The 16,947-nt window shown below is 40.5% G+C and overlaps 1 protein-coding gene across 1 annotated transcript; it reads left to right on the top strand.

Annotated features, from left to right (window-relative positions):
- The first annotated feature begins 655 nt into the window (after nucleotides 1–655).
- On the top strand, nucleotides 656–15,294 carry GOLT1B (golgi transport 1B). The gene is made up of 5 exons (XM_066319519.1): nucleotides 656–751; nucleotides 6,035–6,126; nucleotides 7,808–7,986; nucleotides 11,255–11,336; nucleotides 12,678–15,294. The coding sequence occupies exons 1-5, from the start codon at nucleotides 727–729 to the stop codon at nucleotides 12,714–12,716; spliced, it is 417 nt and encodes a 138-aa protein (XP_066175616.1). The 5' UTR covers nucleotides 656–726; the 3' UTR covers nucleotides 12,717–15,294.
- Nucleotides 15,295–16,947: the final 1,653 nt, after the last annotated feature.

Below are 16,947 nucleotides of genomic sequence, written 5' to 3'. Positions count from 1 at the left end.
ATAAATGGAGACGGAAATGTATATTTAAAATGATATTAAATAAACCACTTCCGATCACCCAGCGCCAGATCCAGACGCCTCTTAAATCACCTCCAGGGACGGCAACTCCACCACATTCCTGACTAACTCACTCCAGTGTGGGAATATTCACAGACATATATGTGAATATTATATCGAACGCGCCTACAAATATATATAGTGAACATATCCAGTGGATATTGTCAGCATTCCTCACCCACACCGTGCCAGCTGATGGCACGCTGCTTGCCAAGCCGGAAGCACCTACTCGGTGGTGCTGCAGGATAGATGGGATGAGCCTCGGCTCAGGCAGCTGCCCCAGCGGTTAGTGCCGGCCGCGCTCCCCGCATCTTTTATCTTTATCTTTTATCCTTTATCCTTTATCCCGTCCCCTCAGCCCTCACCGCCCCCGCCCGCTCCTCTGCTCCCACTGCGCCGCGCGCCGCCCCGCCCTTCCGCCGCCCGCCCTCAGCCACCTGGCGCGCGGGGCCCGGCGCGAGCGCCGCCCCTCCGCCAATCAGCGCCGGCCGCGGGCCGTGAGCGGGGGGAGCGAGCCCGCGCGGCGATACAAGACGGCTGCTGATTGCGGCCAGCGCGGCCAATGGGTTGATGCCTCTCATGCGGCGGGGTGCGTGTTTCCGGAAGACGTGGCCAGCCGCCGGTTCTGCTCCTGCTCCCGCTCGTCCCGGTGCCGCTCTCGCCGCCACCATGATCTCCCTGTCCGACACGCAGAGTAAGCGCTGCCGCCGCTCCCGCCGGCAAAGCTGGGAGAGGCCACCCGCTGTGGGGCCGGGGCGTCGGAGGCCGGGGGGTCCCAGGACGGCCGGGCCCGCACCCTTTGTCCGCGCGGGGCCTCCCGGGAGCGGCCGAGCAGGGTCTGGCCGGGCCCGGGGACCGGCCGGAGCCGGGCTGCAGCCCGCGGCGGGGTGGGAGCGGACAGGGGCGGGGGAGCTCTCCACGGCCGCATCCCGCAGTGGAAGGCGCGGCGGCCTCGGTGCGGCGGTGGCGGCAGCTGGCGGGGAGCGCGGAGAGGGAGATGGGATGGAGAGCGACGGGCAGCGCTCGGCGGGGTCCCGCGCCCTTAGGACAGCTCTGTCACCAGCGCGGCCGGCGTTCTCTGGGGCTGCGAGTGCTCGTGTTGTATGCCGTGGTGCGCGGCATCACAGAATGGCCAGGGTTGGAGGAACCTTAAAATCTTCTCACTCCACCCCCTGCCATGGACAGGGCAGCTTCCACTATCCCAGGTTGCTCAGAGCCCCATCGGACCTGGCCTTGAACATTTTCATGGATGGGGCAGTCCACAGTTTCTCTGGATAACCTGTTCCAGTGCCTGGCTACCGTGATAGGAAAAAAATTTCTTTCTTCCTTTTATCTAACCTAGCCCCTCTGCGGGTTTGTACCCATCGCCCTTGGATCACTATGAATGAATGAATGAAAGCGGAACGGTAGACAAAGTACACCCAGTTCGACTCTTCCCTGTACCTCCCTGTGGATGCCAGTGGTCTGGACGCACTTAGTTATTTAATAGCTTTACTGTGCTGCTCTTGCTGGTACCACACCAAATGTCTGCAGGTGACACGGGGGGGCTTCAAGGTGAGGACAAGACCTTGAGTGAAAAAAAAAGTAAAATACTTATACGTGGCCATGGTTTGGTTTCCAGTGAAGTGCCTGGATGATAGGGAACAAAGAAATCAAAGCAAAGGAGTTCCTAAGTGTGTCCTGGCAGCCAGGAAGACCAGTGGTATCCTAGGGCACATCGGGAAGTGTGGCCAGCAGGTCAGGGGAGGTGATCCTGCCCCTCTGCCCGGCCCCAGTGAGGCCACACCTGGAGTGCTGAGTCCAGTTCTGGGCTCCTCACTACAGGAGAGACGAGGAGCTACTGGAGAGGGTCACAGAAAGGAGCTACTGGAGGGGTCTTATATCTCTATTATAAGGAGGGACTGTGGGAGCTGGGCCTGTTTTATTCTGGAGAAGACTGACAGGGGAATCTCATTAATGCATATAAACTTCTTAATTGGTGCCAAGAGGACGGTGCCAGGACTTGCAGTGGTGCCCAGCTACAGAGCAAGGAGCAATGGCCATGAAGTAAAACACAAGGAGTTTAATCTCAACGTGAGGAAGCACTTCTTTACCCTGAAGGTGGCAGAGCCCTGGAACAGCTGCCCAGGGAGGGTGTGGAGTCTTCCTCTTGGGACACATTCCAAACTTACCTGGACACATTCCTTGGTCACCTCTTGTGGATGACCCTGCAATGGCACTGGGGTTGGACTGGGTGATCTCCAAGAGAATCTTTGCAGTCCTATCACAGAGTGGTGATTCATGTGATGAAGGTTTAAGCTGCAAGGTAAAGGACCTTTTTGATAGGCCTTTGATTTAATTACCATCTCATGTATGATGCATTCTGGTATGATTGCCACAGAAGGAAATGAGTCCTGCCTGATAAGCACCACAGCATCAGGTATGAAGGAGGGTGTGAAAAATTTAGAAAATAAAAAAAGTTAAAATGACTAAGTTTGATAGCAGGATACTGAAAATGGAGATATTGGAGAGCCAGTTAAGGCCAAGGCTGAAGACAGGCAATAGAGTTCAGCAGCATTCAGGGTCAATGATTTTCTTTAGATAGTCAGATATTGTGCTGTTACTGGGATGAGTACTAACCCTTGGGGTTAATTTTTTTTATTTCTGATTGATTAAACCCTTGTGGGCTTTGCTTTTGCCCTCAACTTCCCGCTTGGAGCATTCGTTGGGAAAAAAAATCTCTTCAGAAAGAGACTCACTGTTTTCCTTTTGCTCAGTTCCTCATGACCTTCAGTGATTTCCACTGCTAAGGCTGTTGGTTTTAACTGCTAAAGACAAGAATACTAAATAAAATATGCTGACATTTAAGGGTTTTAAGTTTTGGGGTTTGTTTTTCAGTTTTTCTGAAATTCTGAAGATAGTTCATCAGATATTTTAAATTTCATTCCTGTCTGGAAAAACAGAGTTAGCCATAGAGTCACTAGTGGAGTAGTGTGATAAATACCTTTAGAGAACCACTGCATTGGTTGATGTTTGGAAAGTTAATTTTGCATCTGTAGTCTAGAACATAATTTTAAGTGGTGCGTTAAATGGTGTTATAAACCACCAATAATAGCAAAAGAATGCACTTAGCTTTTCCCAAATTAAATTTTCAATATTAAAAATATGCTGCTAGGAAAATATAGTTGTACATCGAATATGAACTGTATTAGTTTTTGTCTTCTAAAAGCCTATAGCACACAACTCCATTTTATTTTGCATTATATAATGCACTCTAAAAGACTGGGGATGTACACTGTCTACCCTATCTTTCACAAGCAATGTATCTTAATTTTGAATCTTAATATCTACTAAGCTGTTTTGACATGGTGCTGCAGTACTCTTACACACCTTATGGAATTTCTGGAGAAATATGGATGAGGGTTTGCTCCCTTGTCTCAGGAAATCATAATCTAGGATAAATGCAACCTAGCTAGTGTTTGTTTCTGCATTTCTAGGCATTGATATCTTGTATTTGACTAATGTGGGAAAGCTCTTCTGGCACTGGAGAAAATATTTAAAAATAGTTTGCTCCCTCTATAAATATTCATTGTTTGTTATTGAAAAGATTTTATACAAGACGCCAGCACTTTTTCTTTTACTTCCTCTAGAAGAGTAGTTAAGTATATTTACAAATCCTGATATAAATCAAGTCAGTAACACCCTCTTGCTGAGATATCAGCACCAGAGGATAATAGTCCTGGAGCATTCATCTTCTTCCAGCAGTTATTTTGGGATAATGAGAATAATGTTTGCTTCTCTTTTTTCCTTTTCCCTCCACTAAGCATAGAATATGGGTGACTTCTGAAGTGACTCAGAATCCATTGTGGCAGAAGTGATTGCAAACACGTTTCGGGTGATTAGAGAAGTGTCAGAATGGTGATTGCAGCAGCTGTTGGGAGTTGGCCTCTGCCTCCCTGCCAGATCCATACCTTGAGCTGTGTCTGGGGGAGGAACTAACTTCCCCTGACTGCATATTTATCTTGCTGGCAGCTGGTAATTCCTCTGGAGTCCTGCCTCCAAGTGTTTTCCTTCTAGAATACAGATTGTTTCTGCTCTTCTGAAGTAAAGAGTACTGGGGAAAAGGGCAGTTGCAATTGTTACATTGCCTTCCGTCAGCAGATTCATGAAAATACAATTTGCAATTCCACTTTTCATTGTAAACAAGTACAGAGAGTCCCTATAGTAAATTGATTGTATTGAGTGACGTTGTGGTTTTAATTGTTAAAATGCCCATAGTAACAGTTTAAAGTGGCAGGCAATACTATAGAGCTACAGCTCTAACAGCATGTGCTCAGTGACCTTTCTGAAAGACAAGCCCTTAGAGAAGTTTGGGGAGTGGAATGTTGCAGTAACAAATCCCTGAGCTGTTTTGAAATTTATTTCCAATAACTACTTGCAGGTTCTGAAAGAGACATAATTATCCTAGTTTACTCCCAAGCTCATCAACCAACAAATGACCAACTACATCTACAAAGTGCAATTAAAACATATTGAGGTAGATCTGGCCAACAGCAGCAGTGAGGGCTGTAATTGTGGGTGTGGTTTTTTATTTGTTTCAAGACAGGGTGTAAAACTACCTGGAACTTTAAAATACACATATATACAGGCATAGTGTTAGGGTGGATTTTGCTAAGCTGTTTTTGTGTCCTATAGGTGTCTAATTCTAATTTTAAACAGGGAAAGAAATAACAAATGCATGTGTTGTAGCCCTGTTGCTGCCATTCCTGGTTTTTCTTTCCCGTTCAGTCTGTGTGAGAGTCGAAGGAAGGCTTTAGAGATTTAAAATTAAAAGCAGGATGTATTTCTAAGAGCAGTCCTCAAGATACTCTAAAGGCTATTGTCAAATGGTAGTTTTAATCATAGCTTGACATTTCTAGCCTGGTTTCTCATACAAACCTTCCATCTACTCTTGGCTTCCCCGTATTTCTTAAACATCCTTTGCAGAACTCAAAGTTTATAGAACTGTTTAGACTGGAGAAAACGTTTAAGAGCATTAAGTCCAACTGTTAAGCCAGCACTGCCCACTCCATAATGTAAGCAAGTATATTAATTACAAAGGTATTTTTAAAAAATCTGCAAATTAAGATCATAAAATGAAAATATCATAAAATGAAACTGCTATGCAACACTAGCAGTCTAGAGATATTGCATCTATGTGTAATGTCGATCTACCATTTAATTCATAAAAAATTAAATACGAGGCATGAAAATTATAATTGAACATTATTCCTCAATATTTAGTATCTACCAGTTTTTGGCAATTGTCTGGAGACCGAGGCTCATGCCTGATAACTGTCAGCACATGTGTAACTTGGAAAAATCCTGTAGAATTCATCCAAGTTGTGTTCCATCTGGAAACTGGGGGAGAGTGGAACTGCGATGCAGGGCATGGGAGATGGAACATGAGGTTTCAGGAAGATCAAGAGGACCAGGGTATTTCATTACTGTGGTAAAGGTAATGCGATAAGATCTGCAAATCCCAAAGTGTTCTGAGTTGAAAGAGAGGATCCACTCAATGATCCACAAGGATCCTTGAGTCCAACTCTTCAGTGAATGACCCATATGGGAATCAAACCTTGGTGTTATTTGTACCATGTTCTGGCCAGCTGATCTAATCTGGAAAACAAAGTTTCATTATCTCTTTACAAAACAATCCTTTTCTCCATACTAGCAATTAATCAAAAGGGATGTATGTCTTTGCCATATGCATATATCCATGAGTGCTTTTGGTTGCATTCAATTTCAGTGTCTAGTTCAAATACAGACTTTTTGATAAGCAGCTTCCAAAGATCTGTCTGTTGAAGTAGTATGAAGATTCATGATATTTGTACATTCAGGGAAGTTTAAATTTAAAATGTCTTTAGATTAGATGTTCTAATTTTTTTCCCCGATTTTTATTCGTAACTTTTTCTTGGTACCATGTTGTGTTACATGCCTAAATTTGTTTCTTTTTCAGAGATTGGAATGGGACTAACAGGCTTCGGAGTGTTTTTCCTCTTCTTTGGAATGATACTCTTCTTTGACAAAGCTCTTTTGGCTATTGGAAATGTAAGCACCTTTTCTGTACTTTAGAATCAAGTATGTGATCTATCAAAGATAAACTAAGAATAGAACAGTATGTTATCAGTTTAAAGCTGCATGACAAAGATTACTGTGGTGATTTGGTATAAAGGAGGAGTTGTGCTTAGTGATAGGAGTGAGTAATTTTCCTGCTTGAGGTTAGAACAGCTCACACTGATGTGAATATCACCTTGGGTCAGGCCTGTGGGATGTTGGTAGACAAGACAGCTTGTTCCACAGTTGTTGTGCTGCTGCAAATGTGGTTTTTTGTGATCCTCTACGATAACTGTCAATTGAAATAAATATTTGGATAAGAATCACTAAGTATGTGCTAGCAAATGTAGCTTTGCAGTGGTGTATGAGGAAAGAAAGAAGTATGAATTGCTGACACTTCTGGCTTTAGAAGAGCCAGACCTCTTTCATAAATGAGAGATTCAGTATCTTCAGCTTTTACCAAATCAAAGTTGTTGCTCAAAGCAGCACAGAAAATAAATCCTAGTTCTGGTACACAAAATTTTCAATCTAAATATAAGATGACGGGGTGTTTTCTGCATGTTAGTCTCTGTGCCTCTGCTGTTCTCAGCTTTGCCAGCCAGCCAAAGCACAGTCTGTTTGGTAGAGGTTCACCCTCTCTTTTGCTGATGCCTAAAAATCTGCAGCCAAGCAGATCAGTTTCATTCTCAAATACTGAGATTTCCTAAAGAGAAATATAAAATTGTGTATCTGACTTTGGGTGCATTAGCTGAAGCATTGTTATTAACCATCAAATCAAGTGTGCAGTGGAAGAGTGACAAATGAAATAATGCTTATTTCTTCTTTTCCTAATGTAAGGTGGAAATATGAGATCCTGTTTAGGGAAAATGAAAACGTAGGTAGGAAGAGACAATGACAGGCTATATGGTAACCAAAGATAATGCAAGAAAAGGTACTGTATCTTAGCAGAGAGTTGTTTTTATTTAAAAAAAAAAAGTTATGTCAGAAAGGGCAGGGGGTTCTAGGAAGGGATTTATTAAATACCATACAAAACTTAAACTTGAGTAAAACTATCCTGAGTAAAATCTAAAATACTATTGCTTCCTGAGCAAAAATGTTGCTGCAGGACACCAATTGTAACTAGTTTAAGTAACTAGGGACTAGTGTGATAGTGTTCAGTCTCTACTGGAACAAAAATGAACAGTAAAAAGGCTCTACACAGTAAAAAACAACTGTTTAGCTTTTTCCTTCTTCGGTTTTGCACTATGAGTAGATCACTAGAAGCTGTTGAATGTCAGTGGCACAGAACAGAGGTGCTTTTATGTGTGTTCTTAGTTTTTAGGAACCTTTGCTGTCAGTAGCAAAGCTTCAGCAGCATTTGTGGTAAAGATTATATGTATGTGACAGGGCAGATAGAACTGTTGCCAGCAGGTCTTTTGTCTTGAGTGTGTTTATCAGAGACCACAAAAGATAGACACTACTTTCAAGCAGCTGAGAGCTACAAGTGCTTTAAGATGTAGCTTACAAAAGAAAATCAATAATAAATTATTCTCACCAACTGTCTTCTGGTATTACAAGAAGTTGTGCAAGAAAAGCAGTCTAATTTTGTACAATATATATATCTCTATGTTTATATCCTGTACTTGGGAGCAAAATTAGTAATTTTCTTTCTTTGGTTTGTCCTTGGCTTTTCTAGGTTTTATTCGTGGCTGGCTTGTCTTTTGTTATCGGTTTAGAAAGAACATTTAGATTCTTCTTTCAAAAACACAAAATGAAAGCAACGGGCTTCTTCCTGGGTGGTGTGCTCATAGTTCTCATTGGTTGGCCTTTAATAGGAATGATCCTTGAAATTTATGGGTTCTTCCTATTGTTCAGGTAAGTCTTGTTTAAAACCAACTTTGTGTTAGTTTATCTAGGAATAAGTGTGTTTGTGTGTTTCTGTGTTAGAGTTGACAGAGCAGCATCCTTTAAATGTTCTGTTGGACACATATATGAAATTGTTCATTTACAAGTTGGTAAGTATTTTTCCAAGACTCAAATCTGCTAATGTTTGTGAGGCATTTACCAAAGTGACTTTGATAATGTTGACTAACCGAAGAATTGTAAAGCTTCAAAAATGGTGGGAGCCCAGGTTGTTAGCAGTATGAAGTTTAAATATCTCCTCATGGAAAAGGGATAGTTGGTACTTTTTTTGGTGAGGAGTTGTAGGTATAGAAAGGATTACAGGCGATCTCGCCCCTGATAAGTCACAGTTGTACTAATTACTGAAGAAGGGGAACAGCCTTGCCCTTCATGATTGCAGCTGTGACTAATAAATGTGATTAAAGGGGTGGATTGGCTGGTCAGGGAAAGACCTGGAGGTAGTGGGAGCCTGAGGAGGAAGCAATGATCTGAGAAACACAAGGAAGAGATTTGCTGCTGTAAAAGATCTGCTGTGAGGTCAGTCTGGGTCTGATGGGGTTGGAGCCTGCAGTCATAGTTGAGCTTGTAAAGGCTTGTGGTCAGTGTTAAGGAAATACTTGCAGTCATATTTCAACAGGAAATAACCAGCAGTCAGGGTCTGTAGTTGGACCCTACAGTAGGAGCTTGCTGTAGTCAGAGTTAGCGAATAGTTGGAGTCAGGATAACTGAATTGTAAAAAGGAATAAACCAGGATCCTTTTCATACTGTGATAAACAAGAGGTTTTTGTTTCGGCTTATTTCTGCCTCTAATGAAAGGGCTGCTGTAATAGGGAGTTTATCTTTTCTTTAACAAATGGGACAAAATATTTAATTACTACCATCCTAGGTTTGTAACCTTATCATTTCCTCACTGAGGCAGCCCAGACAAAAGATATTTTCTGTCATGTTTCAATTGCAATTGTGCCTTAGAGTCAGAACTGCTTGTTTGGGGTAGCAGTATCTTAACCGAGTTAAGGAAAAATAGAATTCTATTTTTTTTAACAGCAATCTTGAAACATGTTATAACTTTCACAATGTGTCATTTAAGTTCTTCATAAATGCAACTGTAATAGTGAAAGAATTTGACTTGTTACAACCTGCACTGATATCTATATTTTTATCTTTATTTCTATGGTTGAAGTTCTATGCTTCCCTACAGAACAAAGCAAAAAAGTAGAAAGGGAGGCTTCTGGTTGTTGGACTTCTGTCCAGATGCAGACTGTTTCACTAATGGTTATTGATCAATTTTAGACCCTGAAGTGTTCAGCGAATGGCCAAATAATACTGTTCCTGTTAATCAAAGTGAAACCATTGTTCTCATGGAGCTCTTTTCATACTCAGTAAAATTGTGTGTTAATCTGGTATTTAGTTCAGATAAAATGTTTGTTTCTAAAAAAATCTGAACTTTGCTCCTACTGAGACAGTGAAATTTCAGAAAATGAATTTTGTGTGTTTCATGTATTTCTTATTGTTCTGCTCTGACAGAATTCTGTCACTGCAAGTGCTTTGATAATCACAGCACTTCACTGAATACATTGTCACTTCTTGCGTTAGTGCTTGGTTTAATCAGCCAGTACAAAGCAAGTAGAATGTGTTTCCAACAAAACACTCTCCTTTTAAAAGATCTCAGAAGAGTCATAAGTTAGTATGTCTAAGAGGGTATGGTTATGGATTATCTAGTGGTGCTTGCAAGGTGAAATAATGTTGAGAGGTTTATAAAAGGTCAATAGTTATCCCTAGGGAGTATCCCTGAGACTGAAGGGAACTGATAATTCCAGGTGTGAATGTTTATCTGATCTGTTTTAATTAAAAGCATCTGGAGACCAGTGGTTTGGACTGAATGATCTTAAATGTCTTTTACAACCTTGATGATTCCATGATTCTGTAACCATCTTTTCCAGTGCTTATTAGTTAATAGAATCGAAATCCCTTGCTACAGTGGCTAGTGACTACTACAAGCAAATCTTTTTGTTTTGCTTCAGTCTTGTTTAATTGAACCATTATCCTGTTGTCAGCAACTTGCTCCTTTCTAAAGAAGTTGAAATGAAGTCTTTCCTCCTCAAGCATCATTTTATACTGTTCCTCAGGATCCTGCTTCTTAGTTGCGTAGCAGAAAACTGTCCTGGCTATTATGGGACAGTTGTAATCTAAGATGCTTTTGGAGCCTCGTTCAGATTATAGCCCTGCAGAGTTATGGCTGACAGTATTTTCCCTACTGTACTGACTATTCTTTATTCTTGGACACAGCAATTGTTTTAAGTGTGTTGTTACAAGTGATTTGTGTGCCCTGCCTCACAATTTACTGGGCTGCTGAAATGATCTGGTCTTAAAACAAACAAACAACCCCCCAAAAAAATCTCAACCCCCCCCCCCTACTGGTGTGGCTATTACCCAGCAAATAGTTTTTAGCTGTGTGATGAAGAGGATGATGATTTGTGAAACTTCAATGTTTCACTGTGGCTGAGGCCTCATTGCACATTAATCCTTATTCCATGCAGGGAATGCTCAACACGAGATCCCTGGGAATGCCACCAGCTGGCTGCAAACAGCTGAGCTACTGCCACTGAAAATTTGTTTTTCTGCTGCAGAGATTAAGTGGGCAGTGCAGGGGCTACACCATAGCAGCTATGCCAGGCAACATCCCTGGGGTCATGATTCGAACCACTTAAACTTGGGGAATAAATGAATACACAACTCTGTCATGCTTCACTTTCTGTAGTTAATGTAAAGAGTGCCATATGGTTTTAATTACTCAGAATTAACTTCACTTGTTCCTACCTTGGGTCTTGAATGTATTTCCTATAATGTAAAGAGGAATTATCTCAAAATATGTGTGCTAATTTTGATAAATCAGTTTTGCTGACACAGTTGGGTATTCTCGCTGGAGTTATTTTTTGATGAGCTGACTGAGAGTTGCCAGCTATGAAGAAAATGAAATCCATGTAAAAATACACCATTTCTTTCCTGGTTTTCTCCTTTCTCTGCTGAATGTGTATTGCTATATTTGTAAACAAGTGTGCTGCTAACAAGTTGCAAGATTTAATGTAATCTTGGTTTAAAAATTATCTGTTTGGTTTTTTGTTTGTTTGTTTTTGTTTGGTTGGTTGTTTTTTTTGTTGTTGTGTGTTTTTTTTTATGTTATAGCAATATGAGAAAAGCTAATTATAAAAACTAATTCAGTCTTCTGATATCTTACTTAAAGGGGTTTTTTTCCTGTGGTGGTTGGCTTTATTAGAAGAGTCCCAGTTCTTGGATATCTCTTGAATTTACCTGGTATAAGCTCGGTAAGTTTGGTACTTTATGCAACAACTGAAGCACGTTCTGGTTTTTATTCCACTGATATAGCACTTGTAGAAATGCATCAGAAAGAAAGTAACTATAACTTGAGAGCAATGACTTCAAATGCATTCCTGTACAGTTCTTGCACCATACACATCACATTCGTTCCCAGGGAGAGACTTCTAGGTGTAAAAGGAACAAAAGGAAGTATTTGCAGAAGCTGCCCCTGCACATGGGTAGTGAAGTGGGAAGAGCCCTGCATTGTGACTGGGAATGTTTGGGTTCTTCTTGCTTCGCTCTTGGCCCTGGGTGACCAGGATAGGTGAATCCTGCCTCTGCCCTGGACCTCTTCTCATGTCTCTACAGTGAGGAGGACACTGTGATGTTTGGGTGAACTTAGGAGAAGTGTCCTGTATAAGCAAAGAGTGGAGTTCAATGTTAAGTTGCAGCTTGTATGGTGAACCCAGAAACTCTCAGGATGCACAGTCATTCATCAGATATATTTATTAAGGTCCACTGCAGTAGACTACATCTTTTTATTGCTAAGATTTGTATTTTTTTCAAATGCACTTTTCAATTTTTTTAACCAAATGGCAGGGATTTGAAGACAATTAACAGAAAGATGCGAATTTAGGGTGTTTCAGTCAACTGCTTTTACTGTGCTAATTTTCGTATGTATTTTAACACAAGCATTTGTAGTACTAGTTTTGAAAGCAACAGTTTTAATAGCTAGTACTAAAAATTAATAGTGGGAATAACTTAGATGCATTTAGGCTGTTTTTTTAAAAATGAGTGTTGCAGATCATTTGTTCCGGTCTCACAGTTAGGCAAGTTGTGGCTCATAATTCATGATCAATTGAATGTTTCATTTGTCAATTGATCTTATTCATATTTAATTTGATCATAACAGGGTTAAATCTTGTTTTAAAAAGATAATTGTTAATGTTTTATTCAAAGCCTACGTAGGCTCAGAAGAGAATCCACAGTAATGGTCAGTTGAAATATCTTCTTGGTCTACTAATGCATGTGTGGCTGAGACTGTATTGTTTTGTTTTAACCATTGAGCTGGCAGTTTTATCTGCATTCTTCTATTTCCTTTCTCATTCTGTTGCATCTTCATGTTGCACTGTTAATGTCTACATGAGAAAAACATGTTATGCAGAAACACAATTGCAATTGTAAGAATTTTGGTTTTCACAAACCTAAGCCATGAGACCTCGGTGAGTACTACTTGACTCTCATTTCCAGTCACATACTAACTGTGCAAGTAGCAAGCAGTATTTGAGAGTAGCTTCACTGCACATAAATGTCATCCACTTAAAGCCTTTTTGTCTCCTTTTCCACAGCTTGTAGATAAAGTTGGAGAAAGCAACAACATGGTATAATGGCGAGAGGGTGGAAGACTGATCTAAACTTTTACTGTATTATTTATAAAATCCCTTTGAAGAACACTCAGCACAAAGATTAAGTTGTGTACAAAGGAAAAAGCTTGTTACATTCTTTACATAACAGTTTAATTTAAAATGTATAGTCAACAAATATACATTAGAAAAGAAGCTCAGCAAGTATGCTTCTAGGAAAGTAACTCCAGAGTTCGGGAAGTAAACTGAAGAGGGGAAAGTCATGGAAGAACCCGTGTTACACAACTGTTCAAGACTATCTTTGTTGGTTTTGGAAAACATGCTAGAGGCAATGAACCCTTGTGGAATTAGCGACGCCTGTTCTTTACCTCCTTATTTTGAAGGTGCAGTAGAGCAAACAGGCCTACATTTTTAAGGGTGACCCAAATTTACCCAACCCTCTGCTTGCTATCCTCAGAGTGCAAAAAATCAAACAGAAAACTTCTTGTGTAACAAGAGATGCATCTTTGCATGAAGGTTAAGATGACTATTCATCTCTAAGTGTATTATGACAATAAAAAAGGAAACCCTACACAGTTCTGTTGTAAACATTTTTGTAAATATGTGGCTGAAATACAGCATTGTTATCTTAATGTTTCAAAGCCAACTGTTAGTTGATTGTATTTGCTTTCCGTTTCGGAATATGCAAAAGGTCAATCTTTAATAATTTTGGTCTTAAATGTTGGTTCTGAACATGTAGAGCTCAGTGGGGAACTCTGGAAGCTGACTTGCAGTCCTTCCAGGTTGCTCTCTTTGAGCCATGTTACATGTGCATTCTGATGAGAATGTAGCCCCTTGTCACTAACATGAAAACTTTGTGAAATATGCTTAGTTCAAAAAACTGCATTAGGTTGAGGTGCTGATGTGAACCCTGTGACATGTAACTTATCTGAATTTCGAGCTTTGTTTTTAAACAGTTTTGAAACTAAGCTTTCTTTGTTTACTCTGGAACTACAAATTGACTTTTATTTTTCGGTAATAAATGGAAACCTGAAGTTCTGTGTATGTGAGTCTCTGGGGAGAAAACGGAGTGACTGGGGCTGACTAAAGATCAAGTGCCAATCTCCATGTGTTTGTAACTTGTTACTGGGTTACTGGTTATCTTCAAACAACTCTTGGTTACAGCAATAGCTTTATTGTTACAGAGGATTCTAACGTGGGATAACTGTCCTCTCCTAATGCACATGTCCCATTTCTGCTTCTGTTGCAATGTTAAAGGTTGTGCATTTTCAATAGTTTTACAGTGTCCTCACCTAACAAACCGTGCTTGTTCAGTGAATTGTGTTTGTGCAGGCCGGGTGGGGGGGTTCTGTTGTGTTTCACTTTCTTTCCCCTTTCATGTATTCCTGAAACAATTACCCAATGTAGTATTAAAAGTAGCTATGTAGCCTAAAGGTCCACTGACTGGGGTTTTTTTTGTTTGTTTGTTTTTTTCTTTATTATGCAGTTAAAATTGGAATTTTCCAAAGTAAGTTCTAAATTAAAAAAAATCCTCATCTACCAACCCTTTTGAAAGTTGCTCTGAAGTTGACTTGTATAAAACATGGGGCTTTTTCATTGCAACTGTATAAATAGCCACAATCCACTATTATGAATATTTAATTTGCTTCCTTGTAAAAAGGCACACAAATGATTCAGGAAAAAAACCCAACCCAACCTGTTATTTTTACAATTAATAACATCTGAAAAATCAGTGGGTTTGTTTTATAAATGACCAAAAATGGCTATATTTGCTTGATGGCATGACATTACAGTTTGAAGACAGGAGTAAATATGACTTGTGGGCTCTACCTCAAGAGATAAACCATTTTAGATAACCTAATTTAACTGCTCCTATAGCTCTGTTGTGTGTTACAATGACTAGAGAATACTACTACAGCAGCTTAGCCAATTTGTCCTGTTTGCTGTGGTAGGGCACTAGTTGTGCTGTGGGAACCAACTGCTGTCTCAAGCAGTGTTCATCATTTACCTTAGAAATCAGCTATCTGAAGGTTTTTGTTCTTCTGTCTTGAAAAATAATGTGATGGAAAAGGTGGATTGCACCCCATGACTGTGGATTTCTGGCTGCAGCAATTTGCTCGGTAAGCTGAAGTACCTTCATCACCAACAAAGCTGATGATGTTTTTGGAGGTTGTTAATGTGTTGCTGTGGATGATCTTTTGCCTCTCTGAAAAGCTGGGGTATAGGCAAACCATCTCATTTATATTTAACTCGTTTTAAATCAAAAGTCATTTTTTTGTCACATGTGAACTGTTGTGAAAAGCATCTGAGGGAACAGAATTGTATGTTGAATTTAACATAGTCTATCCCTCAAGGTAACGTCTTTCAGATGGTTTTGCCAAGATAAATGTGGGTGGCAGCAAAGGTCAAAACAACTTAGCCTTAAAGTGTTTCTGTCCTTGTAAAAATATCTCTAACAGAAACATGTTTTGGAATGTTTCCCGTTTTAAATGTAATTTATAATTGCTGCTTTAAAACTCCTAAGGATGGCTCTTATTCTGAGAAAATGAATTCTGTAAATATCCTTGTCATACCTTGAATAAATGGGTACCTTTTTCTATAATTTGTCTTTGTGTCTTTGTGTGCACATTTTAAGAAAGTCCATTGACAAGTTTTCCTTTCAGAGGGTCAGAAGTACAAGCTGTTACTGCTTGGCTGTCTTACACTGTTGTGACTTTTCAAGTAAATAGGGGCTTGGATTAATCTTAAATGGAAAGGTTTTCTCCCTTTTTTACAGCAAACTTTTTACATCAGCACCCCCTAGTTTTTCAAGTTCTAGTTTCAGACACAGCACAACAAAATATGAAATTTCAATTATGTGGGAAACTACTTCATTTTTTTCTGAGGAAATAATGGAAACTCAGGAGAAAAAGCATGTACCTAGATCTTGGTGCAGGTTTTTAGTCTAGTTCAAGGATATGACCATGAGTTCCCTGTGTCTTAGAAAGCAGTCTGATAAGCAGGTTTACCAATTCCATGCTGCTCTGCAAGCTTATGGGGGGTGAGTTGTTGAGGATTTTCAGAGCCAGGAGAGCTGCAAAGCTTTGAACTGGTTGTTGAGGTGTTGCATTGGTGCTACATATTAGTTAGTACCCAAAAACTTAACTTGATCAAAGTTGCTTGTATAGTAAGAATTCAAAAGAACTGGTACTTCCTAATTTGAAAGGAAAAAAAAAAAACCCACAGCAATGTGTGGTTACCTTTGTTAAACTAGGAGAGGTATAATTTTAATCTGTATGTAGCTCTTGGCCAGTTACTTCCAGCGACTAGTTGCCATTCATTAACCAGGAATACTTTGGCTTTTTTACTGCTCACAGTGTGCCATATTTGGGAAACAAATGATATCAACTCTATATCATACCATATAGAATCTGTCAAAAGCAGAGTAAAGAAAGGAATCTTGTCCCTGTGACAGATGTCAAAATGAAGGTTTTATGGGATAACTTTGAATTGTTTACTCACCAAATTTCAAGGCACAGACTCATCTACTTGTTGTCTTTCTGGACTACTGATTATCCGTCAGGCGGGAGAGTAGAGTCCATATCCTCAAACCAAATGTCTGTTTCTCAGCTGTCTCTTCAGAGGTCACTGCTAGCCCTTGGACTCCCATCTCTGCTGCTTTGGCTGCCACACCAGAGGCTCACTTTGGCTGTTGTACCCTTCAGACTGCCAGTATCAGCTGTGACATCACTGGCATGTCATTACCAGACTGATTTACCAGCAGAACTTGGCCCTTGTGGCCCATTTGTTCTGAGCTCTGCTCCTCTAGTATTGATCTTCGCACATTAAAGCCTCCTCTTATAGGACTTGGATGTCATGCTCAGCCCACCAAAGAGATTCTGCAGCTGCTGTAATCCCTTGCCAAGCCTAATACACAATTACATGCTAAACCATCCTCCTCAAACATACAACAATTTGCAGGAAAACTACATGGCTACTGTGGGGTAATTTGGTGTGGAATTCCTTATCTCAGATGAAGTATTATGACTGATAACCTGGGATATGGAGCAACATCTATTTATAGGAATGCATTTATGTGTGGCTATCAGTCATTAATGGTAGCTTAATTAACATTTTTACCTGATGAAGTAGTGCATGCCCAAAAACGTGCTTGCCAAAAAGCATCTGTGCTGCTGTAATGCTTTCTAGCAGACACTGTTTTCCGCTGAGTACTCCTTTTCCAGGAAACGTGGTATCTTATCTTTGGGGTATCTTA

The sequence above is a fragment of the Sylvia atricapilla genome, chromosome 5, assembly GCF_009819655.1.
Source record: "Sylvia atricapilla isolate bSylAtr1 chromosome 5, bSylAtr1.pri, whole genome shotgun sequence".
Classification (NCBI taxonomy): domain Eukaryota; kingdom Metazoa; phylum Chordata; class Aves; order Passeriformes; family Sylviidae; genus Sylvia; species Sylvia atricapilla.
Note: the sequence above shows the minus strand (reverse complement) of the source record. Positions and strands in the feature narration are given on the sequence as shown.

Excerpts from the sequence above, each read along its gene's own strand:
- GOLT1B (XM_066319519.1), top strand. The coding sequence starts at position 727 with ATGATCTCCCTGTCCGACACGCAGA. Across the intron at positions 752-6,034 it reads CTCCCTGTCCGACACGCAGA|AGATTGGAATGGGACTAACA; the intron begins GTAAGCGCTGCC and ends TTTCTTTTTCAG. Across the intron at positions 11,337-12,677 it reads ATTTACCTGGTATAAGCTCG|CTTGTAGATAAAGTTGGAGA; the intron begins GTAAGTTTGGTA and ends CCTTTTCCACAG.